Source organism: Phoxinus phoxinus, assembly GCF_949152265.1.
Source record: "Phoxinus phoxinus genome assembly, chromosome: 24".
Classification (NCBI taxonomy): domain Eukaryota; kingdom Metazoa; phylum Chordata; class Actinopteri; order Cypriniformes; family Leuciscidae; genus Phoxinus; species Phoxinus phoxinus.
In genome coordinates, this window is record NC_136899.1 from 18,765,942 (window position 1) to 18,790,999 (window position 25,058).

General features: G+C 37.1%; 1 protein-coding gene across 5 annotated transcripts; it reads right to left on the reverse strand.

The window, feature by feature from the left end:
- Positions 1-4,473: 4,473 nt before the first annotated feature.
- On the reverse strand, positions 4,474-25,058 carry LOC306992331 (enoyl-CoA hydratase EchA19). Of its 5 annotated transcripts, none has more exons than XM_079601069.1 (6): positions 24,817-25,052; positions 22,767-22,937; positions 19,434-19,531; positions 18,252-18,396; positions 6,772-6,921; positions 4,474-5,045 (listed from the first exon to the last, which is right to left on the reverse strand). In XM_079601069.1, exons 1-6 carry the CDS (start codon positions 24,989-24,991, stop codon positions 4,810-4,812), a joined length of 975 nt encoding a protein of 324 aa, XP_079457195.1. In that variant the 5' UTR covers positions 24,992-25,052; the 3' UTR covers positions 4,474-4,809. The 5 variants fall into 5 exon arrangements, with proteins under 5 accessions (XP_079457195.1, XP_079457196.1, XP_079457199.1 ...); XM_079601070.1 differs by having other exon boundaries at positions 24,856-25,047; XM_079601073.1 differs by lacking the exon at positions 24,817-25,052 and adding an exon at positions 24,643-24,733.

The window sequence follows — 25,058 nt, forward strand, 5'->3', positions numbered from 1 at the left end:
TTTTAAATAACGGGGCTGAAGCAGGTAGACGCGTCTCGAGCCCGCCCCAGTGCGCGCGTCCAGAGGTGGAGCTTTACAAGACACTTTAACATCCTCAAACTCGTCTTTACGTACACGTCTACGTGTCTTCTTTTACATATTAATGACAATATCAGATATCATGTCAGGTGTCTATAGTCTGCATACGAGCGACGCGACGCGGCCGTAACGCTCCAGTTCTACTCAACAGTGCAAGATTATAACATGTAGAAAACTCCGTTCATTAGAGCAGCAGTTAGTTTTGCCGAGCATAATGGAAAAAAGTTAAACTATTTTAGTTCGTCGCCGTCTTAAAAAAGTGACATCTAAAAACAGCGAGATACGCAGTGCGCATTACGCATACAAGAACGCCTGTATAACTGTCCGTATTGTCCTGCATTGGTTATAATGTAAACAGTTTGACCAAGTATTGGATTACGTTCTAGTCCTAGAAGCGTTCTAGTTGTGTTGCGTCGCGCTCTGCGCGCTTGAAGTGTAGACAAGTGCTGATGCTGACTAAACTCATTTGACCGATGTTCGCTTGTTATATTGTGAGAGGATGCCATACATCAAATGAGGCATAATGTAATTATCCAAGTAATACTTTTTTATAGGTACAGTTATAGTTCTTTCTATAAATGTTACAACAAAATCTTATAACTTGCGCAATGTAAATCGAGCCATTTTATGGCCGAAGCGTGACCCCTAACGACACAGAAAATTACAGCAAGTTACTGACGAAAACAATACCACCAAACAGTGGGGTTACCATGTTTTTGGACATGGCACCATGGTAATATCATGTACTTTGTACATGTTCCATGATTGTTTTTGGACTTAATTTAATATTCTTAAATATAAAGTGCCTCAAAAGGATAGTTCACCCATAGGCCTAATGCAAATTCTGTCATCATTTACTCACCTTTATGTAGTACACAAAAGAAGATATTTAAAAAAAATGTTGGTAACCAGACAGCTGGCCATTGACTTCCATAGTAGGAAAAAAAATACCATGACATAATTTCCATTTTTGGGTGACCTATTCCTTTAAGAACTATGTTATATCATGATAGCCTACACACTTTATCATGATAGCCTACATACTTTATCAGTCATTTGTATTTCTATCTGATATTACCACTGTATGTGATAGCACCATGTGACATTTTGTAAAGGTATAAAGTAGGCCTATAGCTTTTCTGAATAAAAAGAAAACGCATAATTGACTGAATCGACTGTATTGTTTTATCTTGTGTGAAATCTTGATCACTTGTCTTTCTCAGGTATTTTTAAAGGATTTCTCTGATGTTTAAGATTACAGACATCAGACAGATAGACAGCAAACTAGAGATTGTGGTCAGGGTCAGGTGCAGCGCTTTAAAGATGAGACACTCACTGAACTTACTATAATAAGAGAGAGAGCTTACATGTTTATGTTATGGAGGCCGATTTCAGATCACACACACACATTCACACACTATGTTGTGTCTGGTGAGATTCAGATCGATAAGAGAGCTGAGTGTTGTTATCTCTAAGTGGCTAATCTTATCTAACGGGGCCGAAAAGCATGCATCAAAGACCAGAGATGCAAACCAATCCCAGCCACCCCCTTCCCTTCCCTTCCCTTCATCAGTCCAATCACTGATAGCCCATCACTCAAACACACACACACACACACACACACACACACACACACACACACACACACACACACACACACACACACACACACACACACACACACACACACACACACCGTTTTTATACAAACCGCTCCCCTAAACCCATCACAGAAAACCTTTGCCTTTATATATATATATATATATATATATATATATATATATATATATATATATATATATAATAAAAACATAACTTAGAATAATTTTTAAGCCATTTGATTTACGAGGGCAGTAAGTGTGCTCATAACAATGTTTATGTTGTAATACCATGTCATTACACATTTGTGTCATCATAAATCGTATAACACACCATGTTTTAAGGGGACATTCATAGACATAATGATTTGTATACTACAAACTGTAAATTATATCGCTAACCTACCCATAACAAAAAACTTGCTGCATTTTTACATTTTTAAAAAACATCACTTAGTATGATTTATAAGCCGTTTTCCTTATGGGGACCAATATTTAGTCCACATAATGTAGGGTTTACCAGGACCACAAATATACAGCCTACACACACTTGGATTTGTGGTTTACCGGTACTCTCCATAGGCGTACTGGTTTTTATACAGATCTAATCAAATATTTTATGCCAAATATCTTTTGCCATTTTTTGAATTTCTAAAAAAAAAAAAAAAAAAACACTGTTTAGTATGTTTTTTTAATCCATTTGGTTTACATTGAATTTTAAAGCTTGGTTGTCATGACAAAATAATGTCTAAAACCCTAAAATAACTCTGAATAATGATAATTAAACAACTTTGAAGCAAAAATAAGTTTTAAAAGAAGAGTTAGTGCTGCTGCTTTAATAAAATCCTCCATAAATTGTCCCCCTTCACTTCCCATCATAAGTGCCTCCCCATAACCTTGATGTTTGCTTTTTATAGAGTTTTGGAGCAACACGCTACATAATAACAGAATTTTCATTCATGGGTGAAGTATTCCTTTAAGTAAGAAAGAATTTTAAGCTGTGAGAGAAAACAGAGACTGACAAGATAAGTGGGATAAGAGAGATAAAAGCTGAGCATTCCTGTGCAAATGTATTTCAATCAGTAGCTGAAAGTGTTAAACACACACTTGCACACAGCCATTAGACAATGTGTGTGCACAGTATGTCACTTCACCTATTCTGTTCATGGTAATGATAACTTTAACATAAATGGATGTGACTTGACATGATCAAAAATGGTACATTTATTTCCGGGGATCCGATCACAGAAATGATGAGAGTCAAAGACATTAAGGAATGCAAAAGTGCAGCACTCATGTTAGAACTCATCCATTCTTCAAGGGTCAGTCGCTAATCGGCTGTCAGTAGCATGATGAATGACCTGAGCGTGATTCTGTGTGGGGTCAGTTAACACTAACTCTCCTGTCATCATACTGTCTAGACAAAGGCTCACTTTAAAGACACACATGCATATATATATATATATATATATATATATATATATATATATATTAGGGCTGTCAAAAGATTAATCGCGATTAATCACATCCAAAATAAAAGTTTGTGTTTGCATAATATATGTGTGTGTACTGTGAATAATTATTATGTATAAATACACACACATTCATGTATATATTTAAGAAATATTTGCATTTATATACTGTATATACATTTATATAATTGATATTATATATCAATATTTTATATATAAATATAACAACATTTTCTTAAATATATACATGATTGTGTGTGTTTTTATATATATAAATAATTATACACAGTACACACACATATATTATGTAAACACAAACTTTTATTTTGGATGTGATTAATGTGATCTTTTGACAGTCCTAATATATATATTGTGTTATTTTGTTTGTTTGCTTGAACCCTCTATGCCCTCAGTAAATATACAAGTTTTAACAAAGAACAATTTTTTTGCCCTTACATACAAACAGTCATTCAAACCGAAGCTTTAGATAGTTTAAAAAATGTACAAGTGAAACAACACAGTTTATTACTGAATTAATTAATTAGTGGTTCTGAACCAGGGGCCCCAGAAAAATTCCAAGGGTCAATATATTGAAATTATATTATAATAATAATAAGAAGAAGAAGAACTCTAAAATTAAAACTAAAACCCCCCACAAACTATCAATAACTATTTTTTTTTATTGAAGTACGTACAGTTCTTGAAACATATGGAATTGTGGTTTATTAATTTAATACAATAGGGGTCACAAGGTTTGAGAACTACTGATCTAGGTTAATGTTGCTGCATTAATATACTATTGTTCATTATCAATATGTTCTAATCATTAATGTAACTAATGTTATATAATAACTAAAATACATTTATATAACTTGAAATGTCAAAAATGCATTGGTAATAAATGATCATTAACCTGGATTTGTAAATGTTGCAAAACATAATTGCTAGTTCATGATACCTAAAGTTTTGCATTCATTAATGTTAACACATTTTTTTGTTATTATAACCTTATTATAAACAGTTAGCAATTCAATGCATTGGATTTTATTACTACTACTCATACTTGGGTTAGTGATTTGAACAAACCCCTAACCCTAAGTATTTAACTTTTGGAGATATCTCGTTCCGTTTGTGCTGCAGAAATAATGCATCAAATTGTGTAGATTGAGCAGCAGAGAAGCTGAGCTGTTACATATCTAAGCAGACTAAATTACGATGTTGATCTGGCAGAATATTATAGAGCTTGTGGGTGGGCTCTTTTGATTTTTAGCCAGTAAACACCAACCATTAGCGAAATTAGCACAGGAAAGCACACAAATTTCATTCGATTTTCGTCAGTATGATCTTTAATACATTTGATTAGCAATTACAAATACACTGAGGAGACTTACAATTGCACATTCTCATGATTTACAAATTAGAAACTAACAAATATTTAACAAAAGTTCAGTTATAACAGAATACTGATTTAACAACAGAAAATTACAAGTTATGGACAACAAATCATTATTATAGCAGGCTTCATCTTAACCCGGACCTGGACTGGACCAAATAAACAATTTATCATAGATTCTTCTAACCCGTGATTCGCTGTAAAATTAACAAGTAATATCTGTATTATTTAGTTACACGCACTGAATCATATCCGATCAGGTGTTCATTTACAGTTTACTCTTAGAGAATGTCCCTCCTCTCCCAGCGCCTGAGCTGAATTTTGTTGCCCCAGTGACTGCTTCAGCTGGAATGACTGGCAGACCGTGGTCGAACTCATATTGCATGGCCTGGGTGAAGGAGGAGGAGTCAAAGACAGCGTGGTAGGCGGAGTTACGGTCGGCACGGAGACAGAGCTGCGGAAATGCGCTGACCTGTTCAGCAAGTTCAAGAGCCACTTGAAGTGCTAAAACAAACGCACACAAGACTGATTGTTAGATGTGAACATGCTAAAATGGGTCCATTCCTAATTGGTGAGTGTAACAGACAGAAGAGGTCAAAATTTCAGCAATAGATGTGACACCTCAAAAGTTTTGCTTTTATTTTTAGCTGAACTTAAAGTCACCAAGAATTGTTTTTATTGTTCAAAAAGCAGTTTCACTCGGATATACGTCACAATAGGGAAGAAAACAAGATCACAACTTCCGTTTCATGATGATTTCAATGAGTGACCTTGAGTGACCTCCATATTATCACCCATTTCCTTCTGATATGGACTCATGTTGTCCTTCTGAGTAGAACATTAAAGCTCTGGCCTCTGTCCAGATCTCTTATGGAAAGTCCACTCGAGTGACTCTCACTTTGAAACTGAAGAGTTTACTTTGACGGTATCTCTAAACAGCTTTGAGCTCATCTGATCTCATATAACCTGACTGTGACTGTGTGAATTGCGGTCACATTACATTAGTTTTATCTGCTAACATTCTCAAGGGAACTCTACTGTGTATGAATGAAAGATGCAAATACGCACATAGTGGTCAGATAACAACACGTATTCAGTACAGCATCAAAAGATGCACTGAGATGTTGTGGAAAAACTGATATAGTCTGAAAGAATCACATTCTTATAAACATATATGGCTTTCTTTCTTCTGTTGATCACTAAAAGGACCAGCTAGGACTGCAACTGAAGTCTCTAACAAGTGCTCCGGGCCATTGATAATCAAAAACCAGTCATCTACTACTGGCTAAACGACAGGGTTATACTTTATGTCAAAGGTACACTTTGGACATTCTGTTATCTAAAAGTAACTTTGCAACTACATGTCAACTAACTCTCATTAAAGTATTGGTAGACTGTAGTCGACTGTAGGTTAGTGTTAGGAGGACCATTGAAATAAAGTATTACCAATGGCAGCTCTGGCTCTATCTTCAACCTGCTGGACAGACTACATCTCTTCCATTTCCACATAATGCTGGCATGATGTATCCCAATCTTTAAGCAGAGGGTGCTGAATGCAAAATGTTTGAAAAATATAAATCTAAAAATTTGACTCGTGACACAGTCTGGAAACAAAAATATCCAAATGTTCGTTCATTTGTCCATCTCATTTGCACTTTTACATATTCAAACTTACCACATCAGACTCAGGATTGGTCATGTGGCAAGCCAAAACACCTTTTACAGTTTTTTTTTAAAGCAAGACACCATCAATGACATTTCTTCCACGTGGTTGAATTTTAATCCAAGTAATTGCCTCTGTAACGGACGTAGGCCAGTAAGAGTTGTGTGTGTGTAAACCTCACTCCCCTGGCCTCAAGAGGCACACTAGCGACTGACTGACACTGTCTTTAGTGTCCTTGTTAGCGCGCCCACCTCCCACGCCGGAGAACCCGGTTAGAACACCGCTCGGAGTGGATCGAGTAGGACCTATTACATTTGGTGCCGTGACCCGGGTGGGAGTGAGGTTTAGGGGGGTGATTGTAACGGACCTAGGCTGTAAGAGCAGTGCGTGTAAACCTCACTCCCCTGGCCTCAAAAGGCACACTAGCGGCTTTGGTCTTTAGTTTTGTTAGCGCGCCTGCCCCCCAAGCCGGAGACCCCGGTTCGAATCCCACTCAAGAGTGGGTCGAGTAGGACCGGATACACCTCATCATGCTAAAGCAAGTTTCAGGGCGTACTGTATGTGTACCTTGGCCATCGGGCACCACTCTGTTTGCCAGTCCAAATGTTAAAGCCTCTTGCGCCTTCACCGGTCGGCCTGTGAGAATGAGATCTAGAGCTCGAGAAAGACCAATCAGCTGTGGCAATCTCACAGTACCCCCATCAATCAATGGAACACCTGTGTGAGACAATAAAAATAGGCGTATAGACATGGGATTAAGTGGAAAAAGTTGAATTATGAACACACAGAGATATATGGTACTGTGTGATGTCTTTTTTTAAAGATAATAATACTTTTATTCAGCAAGTAAATACATTAATAATGTTATGAAAGATTTATATTTCAAATAAATGCTTCTATTTATCAATGAATCCTGAAAAAATTATCAATGGAATCTAAACAAAGGGAAACCAGGAACTGAAGGATAACAAATTAAAAGTCCAAGAACAAAACAAACTGAACATAATGGTGACATCATGAGACGTCTTTCAAATATATATATATATACTTATATACAATATTAAAATATTTTATAAATAATTGCTGGATTAAAAACAGCAATTAAAAGGTGCTGTGACCGACACTGACCATACAACTTCAGTTTTAAAATAATGTCACTAAACGGTGATGGCACAACTATAAGAGCATCATTCACAAGTTTCTGCATGGCGCTAACTACAGCCCAGTGTTTTATTCTGTCACATAAGCCCCTTTCACACAGCGCGTTGATCCCGGGAAATTGCTAGAATGCCTTCTGTGTGAACGCAAACACGTCCCGGGATTGAGTCCCGGAACGCGCCCTGTGTGAACAAAAGCCAGGATCAATGCCGTAAGGGGTATGTCGTAGTGACGTGCCATCGCGCGACTCTAGAAAGTTTGTGTTCGTCATCAACAAAGAACGAACGAAAAAATGTCTGCAAACTGGAACGAACCAGGGAGCTCCTTGCGATCCGCGCTGAAGCTGAGATCGTTCGCCAGCTTTGTGGAACGGTACGCAATGCGTTAGTGTACATGTTTTCGACACGTACGTTACACGTCTCATCCTGACGTCACGTGTCTTTACGGGATCTTACCAGGATGTGTGTGAACGCACTCACAGATCCTGTGTGAAAGGGGCTTTATTGATATAGCTACGTTGATACCAAATATCACTCAGTTGATCAGTAATGTTCTCTCTCACCAACAATGTTGTTGCCTCTTGCATTACATTGATTTCTGACTGATCTAGCTCCCATTGCTCGTGTCTCTGGCTATCCTGATTAGTATAAGCAGAATTGTCTAGGGGTGCAGTTCCATTTATTCAGGACCTCGTTTGATCAGAAACACCATCAGCTCATCATGGATATGAAAAGTGAAAAAGTGCTTGACTGCCCTTTTGACGATATTAACTTATTTTTATTGGAATAATTCGTCAGGTATATACATGCTCCAAACTTTCCGCAGTTCACAGCGCGCAAAACAATAAACTGTAAGCTGTCACCATGTATTGTTCTTGTTAACATACAACTGCCGGAACGCAAAATCCAAAATCTGACATTTTCCTGACCAGGATCCACCAGGATCTGGCTCAAATTAAGCACAGAGTGCTTATGTATTATGTGAATGATCATAATGTACAGAGGCCATTGTTTTACCTTCACTTACACACACACACGGGTCTTGAATACATGTCTAATCGCCAGCAATCTCTCTACCTAGAGACCTCTCTCTATTTCTGCCAATTCAAACTACTAGCATCATTACTAGCACATTCTAGAAAGGGCATTTTCTCCCAAAATTATCACCCCTTTTATTATTGTTACGGGCTATTGAAATAATGCAGCTTTATTCATAGCGGCTTGAGAGGGTGAGAGATAATGAGTGGATACATCTGCTACCAATCACATGTCCTCCAGTCCAACACACTACACATCTGGCAGCCCGAGCTGAGGTAGGAGGGAGTTTCTGTCAGTGAGCACATCCTTCCATATTTCCTCTGCTCCTTTACCCCATTACTCAAGTCCGTCGTTCAGATAGTCAGTCCTCCATCTCTTTTACACATCTGCGAACATGTAGATCCAGACATGATGAGGTGCATCTGTTTCAGAAGGTGAGTCTAGTCTAAAAAGCAGAGGCAGAATGTAGAATACATAAATGAAAGAACCCAAAATGTCACCAGATTGTTACTGCACACTTTCTACACTCGCTCATTAGGAATTATGTTCAACTTTGTTTCACCATCAGTCACTCAGTTAGCTCAATTAGCCACTAATCACCAATATTCATAAAGAACAGTTGACGTCTGGTTTCTTTGTCAGGATTTTGAGGGAGTAGAAAGAGCCAGGTCCATTAGAAATATAGCGGAAATACAGCAAAGTGGACTTTGGAAAGCATAATTGGATCTGAAATTCTCATTAGTCAGTGGATGTCAATGTCAGAGCATTATCCAGCAAACGTTTTAGTCATAAGATACAGTGCAATTTCACAAAACTTGCATTGTTCCTCTATGTCCTTGCTCCATTTTAATCAATGCTTCCAAGTGACTATGACATACAAGATCAGGAAAAAAAATATGTTTGCGGGGGCAGTGGGGCAGTACCCTCAAAGGTATATGTACCTTTTACCCCTACAACCTTACAGGGTGCATATTAATACCTCAAGAGTACATATTAGCACCTTAAAAAGTATAAACCGAGTATAGATGCTGCCATTAAGGGTAAATAAGGAACACAGGTGCACCTATGATGGTAGCGCCCCAGTGATATATTTTTGCTAAATTTTGTTTTACAACAGATATGTTTATATACAAAAACATTTGTCAATCCAAATAAATCCAACCCGATTTCAGATTCTGAAAGCTCTATGTACCCTAGACCAGTGCACATTCATTAAACATAAGCCCCGCTCACACCACCAGCGACACACAGTGACAGAACGATTGGATCCCATTAATTTTCAATGGAGAGCTGGCGACTTCCGGTGACTGTTGATGACAGGATGTGGGCATGTCCAGTGACGAGACAAAGTTGACAAATTTTTAACTTTATGCAAATGACCAGCGACTTTTGGGAGTAACAGCCAATACAAGACACAGCTCACATGAGTCTTCTCCTCTATCTGAATTAATTGTGATATTTATAATGCCCTCTAAATATATCAAAATATAAAAGTCGACCATATGTAAACATCACGGCACTGCACATGTGAGATTTTTTAATCCGATTGAGAAAGTTGTTAGATCCAAGGGTTTCCACAGCTTAAATTATTCTTCTTAAACGGATTAAGCTCTACACCACCCATTTCAATCAGATCGTAATTAAATTAGGATCAAGCTCAATCGGTGAGCCAGGCTCTTTCCGTGTAGAGAATGTTCTCCATGTGTTGTCATGGGTTTCCTGGTGCTCTGGTTTCCCCCATTACCAAAGACAGGATAGGTGAATTAAAGACAGCAAATAGTCCTTGTATGGTTGAGATTGTAATAGCCATGTCTGTGTGTGTTAGCCCTGTGATGGACTGGCCATCCATCCATGGTGGTTCTTGGGATAACCATACCCCCATCACCAAACATAAAACTGCTGGTCCTATGTAGACTTATAGATGGATTGAGCTCAATTGGATTGAAGGAGGTGATCAGTTTGATTAAGCCATCAATCTAATTGACCTATCGGTAAGCCCCTCCCCTCGAACACAGATGAGCCAATGGCAGTTGAGTATCAATTGCACGGAGACCGGAACTCGGACATCTTTATGTTTCAGCGCCATAGAGAAACATCGGACGATCAAAAGCTCTCATGGGTTTGATGGTGTTTATGCTACAAAAATGGTAAAACGATGTGCCTGGGGTACTTCTTGTAACACTGATTCTAGGTATCCTGGGAGGATGGGCAACGGAATTTATTTTATTCCATTTCCTAAACCCAAACAAAACAGAGCAAAATGTCTGCTTTAGATTAAACTGTGTATTAATCCAATGATCTGGGCGCAGTAACCTAGTTCAACCCCAAACCCAATGAAGACGAAATTAAAATGTTAATTTTATGTTTGTCATACTCTCATTCAGTTACAAATAAAGTTAGTGAGTCCATGCTAATGTACAAATCTAAATAGCTAACTGTTCTCATGTCATGTACAGACTGGTGTACAATTCAGTGCCTCTCCATATTAAACTGGTTAAATGTAAATTAATTAAATATTTCCCTGAGGTACATGAACAGTGTTGATCCTGGATGTTGTCCTCTGCAATCGTGACAACTGTAACATAAGGGCTTCTCCCGCTTGCATTGTGATCTGTAAACCCTTGCTTCCAAATTAATCTGGTTACCCACCATATTTATTTTTAAATCTTTTATATATCCATCCATGGCATATTTAAGTCCCACATGAATTCTCCTTGATGAGAGGTGGTCCTTCTGTGTCCAAAATTGATCAAAAACATCTTGGGACAAGGTTTAGCAAGTTAGCAACTCTGTTTGTTTGTCCGAGCAATAGTAACTAAAGGGGCTTACTTACGATAGGTCAATTATAAAATGAATTATTAGGTTGCATTTAAATGTAAGCACATACACAAGCACATAGATTGGTCAATATCTCAGCCAACACACCCAGAAAATGGAATTTATTATTTAATATGCATCAGAGGGAAGTTACCTAAAGTAGCCCATACATCTAATCAAGTCAATCCACTACCTTCATGCTCAGACTTTCACTATTGTGCAAAGACCTCTGGTTCTCTCTCTCTCTCACTCACGCACGCACACACACAACATTGAATCTGTACAATGGTTTTACAGAAATCACTGCATGACTCCATGTCGGTAGTCCAGCATTAGCACCTGGGTGATTTCAGTCCACCTCAGGTGTTCGACTGAATGAATGGATCTGTCTGTGTAAGCCTGAGCCTGCGGTTGAACTTTTATGTCTTCCTGTGTGAGTTCATGCTGGTGATACTGGTATCCACAGAACATCAAAGTCCCAACAAAGCCTATGATGCAAGCTTGCACACACAATGGTGTTGGGGTAATGCGGTTACACCACACTCGAGATCAGGAAAAAAACCTTTACACGTACACACACATATTCAGTTAACAGCTAAATGAGGACACTAAACTTTAAGTTCTGATCTACATGTCTGTGAAATCAGAACCAATAAAACAAAGCCTTGGTACAAAGCCTTAATAATTATATTTTTAAATCCCTAAGGGTTTAATTTCAGTTTAAGCTATTTAACTTAGAACAAATGAAGATGCTCAGGAAATGAGTATAAGTCTTTCATTCTCAAGATCAGTCAAATCCATCAATGTATTTTATGAAACCAGCATCACTGAGTCCAAGCGTTATAAGCCAAGGAAGGATCTGACGGTTGAAAGAGAATGTCTGTAAAATCTGAGAAAGGTCGAGTCATTTCAGTTGTTGGCAGCTGCTCCGGTGGCTGAGGTGAACGAATGGAAATTGCATTCAGAACAAGCGGCTTTGACCACCTGGGCTGTTGGATAAGATACAACGTGTGCAGTTAGGGCCTCTTAAAATGATAAACTCAGATTTCACAGATCTGCTGGTCTCTGATAAATGTACTGCATTTCATTTAAGCTGGGAACAAACTATCCAAAAGAAACAGAATTTTCAAAGAGGAAAAACAAATTGGAACATGAAAAGTGGGCGTTCTCCTCTACAAGAATGGAATCAGACCTGAATGTAAAGTTCCTGTAAAGTTCCCGTCCAAGACCCGGCCGGAACCCACTATTTGACGTGGAGGCTGAATGTCAGGTCATGACATTTTAGTCACTATGTCCACAAATTAGAGAAAAGTCAATTTAAATGCATAGAAAGTTATTACATTTAAATGAAATGTTATCAAAAAAAGATATTTTGTTTTTCTTTGGTATAACACGCACCGATGAATTGTGCACAACAGACTTAAAACAGACACCCTAATGCATGCAGTGGGTTTGATGGGGGGTAATTGAGAACGAATGGGAGAAAGACACGTGAGAGGAGGCAGTGCCTTGGATATGGTCGGTTATGATTGGTTCATGCGATTGTTTTTGTGCACGTTCTCATCGGGCTGAATGAAGATAATTATGGTGTTAATAGGAAGACTAATTAAAAATAAGTAAACAACTTGGATATCACCGCTTTATGTCACGTAAAAATCAAACGTGAAATGGCCTGACAACATGATGACTGTGTGGGGGTTTTAGTGAGCATTCAGCTTGGGGAAATTAAAGGTACATCTTCATGTCTGTGACCAGTGTGTACAAGCTTGATGACTGCTGAAAATAAGTTGGCTATTAAAAACAACAGCTGAACATAAGTTCACAAATAATATAAATGTAGTTTAAATTGTTACTGCCTTTCATTATTATTTTGGAATAAATTTAGAAATGCGTAAAATCACTGACTTGTTGAAATCATACTTGGTTTTAATAAATAGAACAATTCTATTTATTAAAACCCAAGTGTAAATTTCATCATACTTCATAGTTATATTGCAAAAAATACAAAATATAATTGTATTTGGTCTGGTCTCTCTTTTTTATGTAATGTTTATTTACAGTGCTGGTCAGAATGATTTGCCCCCTTGGTAAATATGATCAAAGATGGCTGTAAAAAAAACCTGCATTGTTAATCCTTTTGATATTATATTTAAAAAATTTGCAAATATCTAACCTTTCAATGAAGTAAAATAATTGAAAGTGGAGGGATCATAAATCACATTATGATCCCTGAACTGAAGAGAAGAAGCGCCAACATGGATCTGGGAATCTGAAGGATCTGGAGAGATTCTGTATGGAGGAATGGTCTCAGATCTCTTGTCAGGTGTTCTCCAAACTCATCCGGCATTATAGGAGAAAACTCAGAGCTGTTATCCTGGGAAAAGGAGGTTGCAAACATATTTAATAAAAGGGGGCAAATAATTGTCCCCATATGTTTTGGAGAAAAACATTTATTTCATAATGTGATTTTCCCTCCACTTTCAATTATTTTACTTCAATGAAAGGTTAGATTTTTGCAAATTTTTTAAATATAATATGAAAAGGATTAACAATGCAGATTAATTTTTTTACAGCCATCTTTGATCATATTTACCAAGGGGGCAAATAATTCTGACCAGCACTGTATTTAACCAGGAAATTTAAGTGTAACTGACATAAATGTACATTTGATATACAGTGAGGACTTTGCCTCCTCATTTTAAAACAACACCGCACACCACTAGCGCACAATAAGACCAGGAAAGTGTATTAAGAAAGTAAATAGGGACAATATGATAAAAACTACGTAACTATACTCTGTCAAACAATATTTCCCTTAGAATATAAACTGTATAAGTTCACTTAAATGGCTTGCCCACATTCTTTTCAGGGATGTTTCTTTTAGTTTACTGGCTCAATGTAGTATTCTGAAGACACAACAGGAAGTATTTGGCCACATCAGACTTCAGTGAGTTTTGGTAGCATATTTTCCTTTCCCAGTGTTGCCTCCCCCACCCGCGTCTCTTTCTCATTTATTTCTCTTCATCTCTCACCATGAGGGATTCCCCTAGGCTGTTCCCATCTCGGTCTCCCAAATACAGCCCAAAAATAAAGCCCTAAAACCTGCCAAAACAAGATTAGGTAAAATAAAACCGACAAGCAGGATGTTAAAATAAACCCTTTTCCACTGATGGTGGCCAAGACGTCTATTATGTGAGATGAATGGTGTTTAAGGGCCTACTGTGCACTGTAGGGTAAGTACAGGAGAGAGTGAGGAAAATGCAGAGGAAATAAGTGGGTAGTGTCAGAGTGCTTAGCCTTGTTCTGGGTGAAATAGTCTCCAAATGATAGTTCTCATTTAAGCTCGATCATAGCAGAATGGCCACAGGAACCAATGTGCGGCAAAAACAACACATACAATTTGTTGACAAAACATGTTGAGTGAATGGTTACATGCTAAATGCTCCGGTAAGAAGTGTAATGAGACTATAATGTGTTGGATTCACTCATGATTTCAGAAATAAGATTTTCTGGGTGGGAAATGGGTGGTGTCTGTCCATGCAAAAGTCACTACAACATTGTCAGGGTGTTGCTAGTGGTTTCTCAGCTGTACTGAGTATGTTTGAACAAGTTGTTTTGTGGTTGATAGGGTGTTATTGGTGGTTTTCAAGGAGTTGCTATGCAGTAGGCTAGCATATCGCTGTGCAGTTGCTAGGGTGATGTGGGTTGATACTGTATGTGCTTGCATACAGTATCTCTTCTGAGCATAGACATGTATATGTAGATGCCTTATTAGGGACTGCTTCTATGGGCAGCTACTATGTGTAAGCCTTCCGCCATTTTGGAATGGTCAAATCAGGTTAATTTGCACATGAGTGCAAGTTGAATGTGCATTTACAACCATAGTTATTCACATGTATGAATATCTATATATGCGTTACTTTATGTAGCTCAATACAACACTAAAGAGCATGGTGCTAGCAACAGCAAGGTCATGGGTTTGAATCCCAGGGGAAAAAAATAACTGATCAAATGTGTACATTGACTGCACTGTAAGTCACTTTGGATAAAAGAGTCCATCAAATGCATAAATGTAAAAATAAATGCAATGGACTTCAGCAGATGATTTTCATAAGAGTTTATAATTAATGTTAGATAATGGTAAATGGACTGCCATTAAACCAGTCTTGCTCATGGACACCTCAACACTTAGTCAAGTGGAACCGGGAATTGAACCACCAACCTTCCAGTTTGTAGACAACCTACATGAACCACTGAGCCACTGCCACCCCACAATAATCTGCATGAGCAAAAATATGGGTTAGATAAACTTACAGACAAATTACTCAAGCTTCTAAGCAGGGATTATAAACATTCTCGGACTTGTGAAAGGTTATCCCATTTCTTTGGAAAATTACAACCAGAGACTGTGCAATGTTGTGGCATGTTGGAAAATCTTTTTTTGGAAAAAGTGTTTAACTGTGAATGATGTCAGCATTATAAACTCATTATGTGAGGTTGCTAGGGTGTTGCTATGTCGTAGTTGCTGATGTTTTAAGGATGTTTAGGTGTATTACTAAATTACCATATTACTATTACCAGGACTCTGAGATGTTCATGTAGAATCTTTTCAAAAATATCTTGTTATTAAAGCCCCACTGAGACTTTTGGCTTGAATACGTATTCAAACAGCTACTAATTTGTTACTGATGTTACACAAACCATGTTCCTGTTCGCCATCTCAGTCTGCCTTCTAATAATCAGCATCCTTAGAAACACTTTGAACAACTTTAAACATCAGTGGAGAAAGGCTTATAGTTCATCATAACTTCGTAATCGTAATATACATACATAATTCACCCGCTATATTGCTAAAACTACCTGATTTTTCATATTAAAAAAAAAATACAATGATAACTTGGCTTCTCTTGAGACTCCACTGCTTCCCAGTTAATGATATGCTAAAGCCCGGTCCCCACAGTGACGTGATTGGTAGTTTGTGACGTAAGAAACAACAGCGATTTCAAACCGCGTTTTTTTGACTGAGTTTTAAGGAGAAAGTACTCAGCAATGGTGTTGACTTATGAATATGCACATGGTTTGTCTTAAGGCATATTAAAAATTCAACATAGATATATATTAACAACATTAAAAACATGATTTTCACCACAGGGGAACATTAACAGCTGCCAATTTTACAAATTGTTAAATAGAAATATGCAAGCAATAAAACATGGGACCATTGAATAATTTTAAAATAATGCACTCCGTGAATCATTTTTCAATAAATGATTATACAGACCACAATTTATACTGCTTATATCCAGGTTACCACAGCTCAATATATTGGGATTTATTATAATTTATAACAATATATTATATTGTTTTTTTAATTGTTTGAATTATTAATAAAGCCAAAATCTCCATATTCATGCGTGCTGACCACATCATAACACATCGTAACACTTATTTACTGTATATAGCAATAAAGAAAGAAATAAATATCATGTGTATATCAAATATCGCAGATCGTGATATTGAGCAAATCAAAATCACCGGAAGGGAAATTCCTTCAGTCTGACAGCCGAAGTAGATGCACAGTCAAGTGTTTGCACAGTTGCTCTCGAGTGTTTAAGGACAATGGTTGCATCCGAAATTGCAAATTTCCCTACTATACAGTAGGCAGGGGTGTTTCCTCCTCCGAGGGGGCAATGGAGGCAGTGCCTCCTCAAATAAAATTAAAGGAGAAAATAATTAATATTACAAAAATAAAACAATGCAAATATTGCATAAAATATTGCAAAAAAAAGTGTATAAATCTAGTTTTTCTAAAGTAACACTATCCAACAGCAACACCAGCATTGAGTTTTACCAGACCCCTTAAAGCCTGCCATGGGTTTGGTGGGGGTTAAAAGAATGAATGTGAGAAAGTTGAATGAGAGGAGACAATACCTCCATCATGCTATGATTGAATATGATTGGTTATGACTGGATATGATTGGTTCGCGCAATAAACCCAGCCTCTTTTTTTCCATGCAGGTTCACGAATTGGTCTGAATGAACAAAATGATGGCGTTAATGGGAAAACTAATTCAAAAGTTAGTAAACAACTCACCCACTTAGATATCATCTCTAGACTCTATGTCACGTCAAAATCAACCTTGAAATGGCCTGAACACAAGATGACTGTGGGTTAAAGGTTTGGTAAAATTTCGAAATAAAAACAAAAAAATGCTCAGTGGCACTAAAAATTACACAAAAAATGTTCACTAATCATTAGAGTATCATTAAAGACTTCTAGACAGCAGACGTCACGTCTTCCTGGGTGGCGCGAGTGCAGTAGAGGCAGACAGTCTGAGGAACGGGTTCACAGGCACATGCGGGCAATGCCCGGATGCTTGGTTTAATGAAAGAGAGAGGGTCATGATGATGGCTCTATGTTTTAAACGAGCAGCTGGAAAAATCAGTTCCTGGCAGTAAATTATAGCACTGCTGGCATATTTATACACACTGTGGTCATACCGTATCTGTAGCATAGAGAAACTAGTACACTCAGAATGAAACTACATCAAATTTCTCTTTCTATGTAGTTTCTAGTCTGTCTGCAATATTTTTGCAGCCCAGGATTTAATTTACCAACATTTTTGGGCTTGAAATTGACATTTTATCTATCGTAACAGAGCCATTTAGCAGTATTCAGTAGACGTCAAAACAGTACTCTGCTAAGACCACTGTACAGTAATGTATCAGATATATCAAACTTCATGAATATGGTAATCATTTAGTACTAGGGGTGTGTAATATTGACAGAAAATCTCAAGTATATCTCAATATTTTCCGGAATTTTGTCAGTAATAATAATTAGACAGTACTTCACTGAATGTCTTTCTTGCTATTGTAAATAATAATAATTTGTTTTAAAAAAAACTCTAAAATTAAAAAATAATTGAGGCTTAATGCAGTTAATAAACAGAGCAAATCTGTTAGTAATGACTGCATACCTCAACCATAAGCAAAATAACACCTCAATGTGAAATAACAGACAACAATTCCTACCAAATCTGCGGCAGAAAACGCCCATGATGGAGCTCTCCTCCACCACCCTCAGGTCAGCCAGCAGGGCCAGCTCCAGACCTCCAGCCACAGCGTACCCACCGACTGCAGCGATCAAGGGTTTTGAGAGCCTCATACGAGACGGACCCTACAGCAAACAACACACATCGGTTTATTTCTGTTCTAAATATCCTGCAAACCAATAGGTTTGTAGACTCTACCCTCCACTATGAAGGACGTTTACATCAAAAGCCGCTAACTAGCTTTTACTAACAGTATCACATGGTTCAGAAGATTGCGTGAGTTTCAGTCTGCACTACTATTGGTGGTTGTCGATGGTCTCTGTCGCTCATGTGACACGTTACTCATTTTACAAGTTAAGAAGATGGTCAGGCAAAGCTTGTTTTCAGTCATTCTACTAACTATAAGCAACTTTGAAACTACATGTCAACTACCAGTCATGATAGTATTAGTAGACTGTCTGCTTAATATCTGCAAACACTTTATATTGATTGTCCCCCAACAGACATTCTACTGACTATAAATAACTTTGCAACTACGTCAACTTATTCTAACCCAAACCCTAACACAACTAATAAAAATCTAATGAGAGTTAGTTGACATCTTGTTGCAAAGTTACGTATAGTTAGTAGAATGTCTAAAGTGGACCATCGAAAAAAAAGTGTAACCCATTTTCAAATATAAGTCATAAACCAACTCGTTTACACCCAGACAAATGTTCGGTGCAGTACAAAAATGTATTTAATTGAATTATAATTGGCTGTTAATCTATTTTTTGCAGGTATTCTTATCGCTTTTCTACTGCATTGCGAAAAAAGCTGGCCAAACAAAGAGATTTGCACCCACAGCCACTGCTATTATGTAAAACTACAATTTGGAGGTGCTCACAAAAAGACTAGGCTACTTTACAAAGCGAAATAAACTAACTCCCTTGTCTCTGCACTCTTGTATTTGTGGTTGCTTGTTAAACACCATAGCAAATACAAAAATATGTGTGAACAGGCCTTAAGGCTCAGAGAGGGTGGAAAATGGTCATGTAAAACAGTTTTTGCTGCAAGAAACATTCATTAGTTATAACATTACAAGCTGAATTAAAATGAATGCATTATATGACTCCTTTAGTATTAATATGCAATACAGCATCTGAGAAGGACCACTCCGTACCATGGGACCAGGACCACGGCGGACATCTTGCTCCAGTTTGAGGGAACCAGAGCTCTGGGCCAACTCCTTCAGATCAAATCCAGCACAGAAATTCCCTCCTGAATCAAACAAACTCAATTATACAACAAAGCAGATTAAACCATGAAAGTCATACCGCAAAACATAACTTAATAGCATGAGTATCACTTTCATGTGTTCAGGGCCTACATGCTCTATTCTTATATTAATATTTTGAGATGTGTTAAGGTTCTAAATTACACATGAAAAGAAACTAAAGAAACTTACACATTAGAAAAGAATGAATAAAGCGATGGCAGGCATACACTTTGTTAAAGACAAAGCAACCCTTGTGAAAAAAAAGTACACTTTAGCATACTTAAAAAAAGTTATTATGGAAATAATATACATCAATTATTAAGTACAAACTCAATGTACAATTTTCAGACACAGCATGTTAATTTCCTCTGTTATTTTTCAAATATGGTTAAAATGTTCTGCCGAATGTTCTGACAATGTAAACTAAACTATACTTTATGTTGTATATACTTGATATTGTCATTTTTATTGAAGGTGAAACTTGCATTCACTTTAAGTAACACTTTTTTTAATGTGTCATTGTTAGATGTATTTACTATGGTAAATTATTCATAATTACAAGTACTAACACTAAACCAAACCCTAACCTTAAACTTATAGTAAGTACGTTAATTAATATTACTCGATTCTGTTAGACTTTATTTTAAGGTGTCTTCGTTACAGTGTAATATTTAAGTACTGAGTAATAGTAATTAACAACATGTACTTACTAGGGTTAGGGTAGGATTAGGATTTGGTTGAGAGTTAGTTGATTGTAATTATGCATAATTTACTGTTATTCCTATAGTAAGTACATGTAACATATGTAACAATGACACTGTAAAATAAAGTGTTACACTCAGTTCTTATTTGTGTAATTACACTGCAAAGAGTACTCCCTTTAAAGGATTAGTTCACTTTCTAAAAAATGTTTGCTGATAATTTACTCATAAATTACGTGATGGTGACCTTTCCAACGTGATTACGTAATGCGTGGCGCGTCGCAAAGCAGCACAAGACGAACAATTGTGGTTACAAAGTATATAAATGTTTTTGTTTTTTTTAATGACCGATCGTTTCGCTAGATAAGACCATTATTTCTCGACTGGGATCGTGTAGAGACTTTGAAGCTGCATTGAGACGGACATTTTAACCTTCTTTGAACATTGGGATAGATGGTTACCATTGAAGTCCATTCTGTGTCGAAAAATCCTGGAATGGTTTCCTCAAAAACGTACATTTATTTTCGACTGAAGAAAGAAAGACATGGACATCTTGGATGACATCAGGGTGAGTAAATTATCAGCAAAACATTATTTGAAAGTTAACTATTCCTTTAAGTACACTTAGGTAGTAGCCTTTTATTTTATTCATATATTATCTGCAAGACTTTTTTAAATATACTTTATCATTGTTTAAAGTACACTACAAATGCATATTGAAAATAATTAAGCACACTTCTTTTTCACAGGGAAACAGATGCTAATTACAAGTCATTTTAAACTTCCGTAACAAGTTACCAGTTAAAACAGTTCTTCAGTGTACTTGAACAAATCATTGCTCGAACCAGCAATTATTCATAATTTAGCTGAAATGCGAATGGACACAATTTTCCAAATGGCTTTCTAATGGACTTCTAGACCAGTAAGTCAGCTTGTGTAATGTGCTCAATTGCATTTAATGTTCATTTAAATGTCTTGAGAGATACAGTATATGTTAACACAAATAAAGGAATTCTTGTGTGGCCAACATTAACTCTGGCACTTCTTCAAAACTCAAGCAATTACTGTCATCACACATTCTTTACATTGTTGTCAGTGTAATGTTATCTGCTGTGGTCAGTTCACCTGCAGATGGTCCTCTGGCTGGGATCCAGGTTTAGAGTGTGAGAGAAATCAAAACTTCTCATTTAACTCGTGATAAAGTTGACTGGGGAAATTTGAGTAGGGTTGGTTGATCCAGGTTGAACACATTATTTCTATTGAGGGTGTCCAATTTGATGGCCTGAGATAATTGTTTTCAATGTGGTAATATTGTCATCACAGACTTTGACATAACACAGGACTCTTGTAGCTATGTGCTGCCCACTCAGTCAAAGACTTGGCTTTTAGCATATGAAGGCAGCAAATTGCAAAGCAATGTATGGTTAAGGCATAACCAAGTAAACATTTAATATCTACATTAGATCTTAGGTGCCATTCTTAGAATTTGATCTTTAAACTTCAGGTTTTGCGATATCTCTGTATATTTCTATAGGTGCGTCTCAATCAGCTCCCTAATTTAGTAGTCAGGGCACTGATCAGGGAGTCTACCATTTTAAAGGCCGTCTCAATCGCAGAATCCTTCCAGGGCACTGAAACGTTCGCTCCCTAAAAAGTCCCACAATGCACCGTGAAAACCAGGCAGCATAGATGCTCACTATGTGCCCTTAACGGAAGTTGTGAAGCGCAAAACTTAAATCCTGTGAGCCAACTACACAATGCCACGCGATATAAGTTTGTTTTAAATAAAAAACATTATTTTTTCATATTTCAGCATCGCTAGACAGGTAATGAACATAATCTAGCTAATATTTACAATTTATTTATAGCTAAAACGTTGCACGTATATGTAACAAGCGAAGTATTTATCATAATGTAACTTAAATAACATTACAAGTAATGTCAGAAAGATATCACCTCTGCTGTTGTTCATAAAAACCAGTTGTGATGTTGTACAATGAGGACGTTGTCACGTCGCCAAAAATAGTCATCAGTGTCCTATTGTATAGTGAGTGAGCCAGGGTCCTTACTGTCCTTACCAGTGCCCGAATTCGTGAACCCGATATACTGATTCATGAGCTATTGAGCTAAATGAGACGCACCCTATGGCATCACTGTCGAAGAGTAATTAGCTGGTGAAGTGGATATATTTATCATGAGCATTGTAATGTTTGAAGTGGATGTCATAACAAATGTCAGTAGACTGGGACGAGAGGTTCATTCATGAATCCGTAAGATCTTACCTCCATGCTGTGGAAATACAAACCGGAAGACAGAAAACAAACAGTGCCGCTCTGAAAAGGGGCGGGGCTACATTAAGTCTATACAAATTTCACAGCAAAAGTTGGAAAAAAATGAGGGGAAAATTGCATTTATAAACTATTCTTTGCTTTATTGCTCAACGACATTCTGTCATTCTTTCCACTGACCATGAAACTGAACTAAAGTCAGCCCATTTTTTCCACAGTGTGTCACAGTAGTGTGTAACTGAACTTACCGACTCCATAAAGCACTGCCACATTAAGGCTGTTGTCCTGGTCAAAGGCTGTCAGCTCCTCGGTCAGTCTCTGAGCAGTCTCTTGATTTACTGCATTACGAGCTTCAGGACGGTTAATCCCAATGACCATCACCGCACCCCTCCTTTCAGAAACCACCGTCCCACCTGTACCTGCCATAATCACAGGAGGAAGTACATGAACATTTGAGCAGAATTAATCTGTCTGTATACATACAGTAGATAGAGTTTTTAAAACAATAAAAGATGACATACTGTAAAAAAATGTACAACATACATGGCCTCATTTGGACACTTAAGATATTAGATAACAAAATATTAACCTAAAACAAGTTTAATTTATTTTAAATGTCTACGATTTTATCATTTTGAAATGTTATTTTGTGAAATGTCTCGTTAGAAAAGTGGGGCATGTGTTAACTTTCTTTGTATGTATGCAATGCAATGACATTCACAAATGATATGTGTACAAATGCTTTTTAAGGCCAACATATAGGTGCCACAAAACTAAAGTTTTTTTTTTCCCATAACTATCCACAACTACTCTCTCATAGATATGGCTTGATTTAATACATCTACCCACAGACAGTAAAATAAACAAACAAATAAATCTCACGCCCTATCTAAACTGAATGTGTGCCAGACATTGCACTTTTTATTGAATTTCAATACAGAACAACAAAGTCAAAGTACATTGAGAAGTACTAACTTCTTAAGTGGTGGTTATATTATTTTACCATATCAATGTGAAAATCAATATCCTATTTTAAGAATTCTACTAGCTAAATATTGAATAGGCTTAGGCTACATATTTTATAAATATATGTTACTAAGCAGTATTATATCAAACTAAAGGTTGTAATGTTTCTGGACAGCTAATCTACATAATATTTAGTTTCTAGTTTCTAACCACATGCACAGCAAACTCAGTAAGATCATCACTGTACTGGATTTCTGTTAAAAAATAAACTACGATATCTAAACTATTCACCCATTGTTGCTGAAGTTCAACTCAGTTCACAGAGTCACAGCTGATTGGTCAGAATTTAGTGAACATCAGGGGCCGGTTTCACAAAGCTATTTTAGACTGGTCTAGTGTTAGACAAGTCTAAAATTTGCTCATAGACTAGTCTAATGCAAGTTAGACTGTTTCACAAAAATAAAGACTTGACTTAATTTAGACCCAAAAAATGAGACACCTTACCCCCAGGCTAACTTAGGTCTAAGACTCTATTTTACCTTGGCAACCAGCAGTAACAATCAGTTAGGCCTACATTACAAACAGCCAAAAGAAAAGGGAAAATGGCTCATAATTTGTGGTTTGCTGACGGCGTTATGGAGAGACCTATGAGAAAAGAAAGGGTTTTTAGGGACCGCAGTAACCTACTTATAAGTTGTAGTTGCGGCCTCTACGAGGACGTTTTTTTTACAGGTTGAACGCAACTTTACGAAGTCAAGTCAATAAAGCACTTTCACAGTGTAAATTGATTAAAATCAGCTTTAAAGAAAAAATTGTGATAACAACGTGTAAAAGTCTTCCACAAAGTTTTAATTTAGTACATTAATATAATATAGGAAGTCATTAATTGAGGTGATAAATTTAATTGTGTGGACAGGAGTAGGCTACACTTGAGGAAGGCCAATATGATGAGGAGCAGGCAGCCATTCAAATCCAGAGCAATTTTAGAGGTTACAAAATTCCCTGTCTGCTAATCTTCGACATAAAGTTACTCACTTTGAAGTGAGCTATATTTGGTCTTCCTCAAGAATAGAGCAGCCATAGGCAGTTTTCTAACAGGTGAGATTCGTTTTAACAACAATTTAGCGAAATCGGAATGGCATCAAAAACACGACATACTTCTTAAATGGCCGTTAAAATAGTATAGGCCTATTCCTAATTCAGTCCGTGCATCTCAAAATCTCTGCCAGACTGGCAATGATGACAGAATGAGTTTTGTAAAAACAACTTAAACTGTAAAGTGTAGTAGGCTAAGTTTATACCATAGACAGTATATAAGAGGTTTATACTGACCTCTACTGTTAAGAAACGGAAACTCGGTTATAACTTTACCTGAGTTACCGCTGTTTCTCTCTTCTTTTAAAACGGTGTTATAAAGTCTTTGTCCGTTCACTGAGTTTAAACACGTGTGGTGGATTACCCTCCTAAATCCATTATCAAATGACCTTCTCCCTAAAGTTAAAGCCATGATTATGGAGAAATGGTGAAAGCACTTTTAATCTGTGTTTTGTAATGTTTATTATTGTGTCAAACTT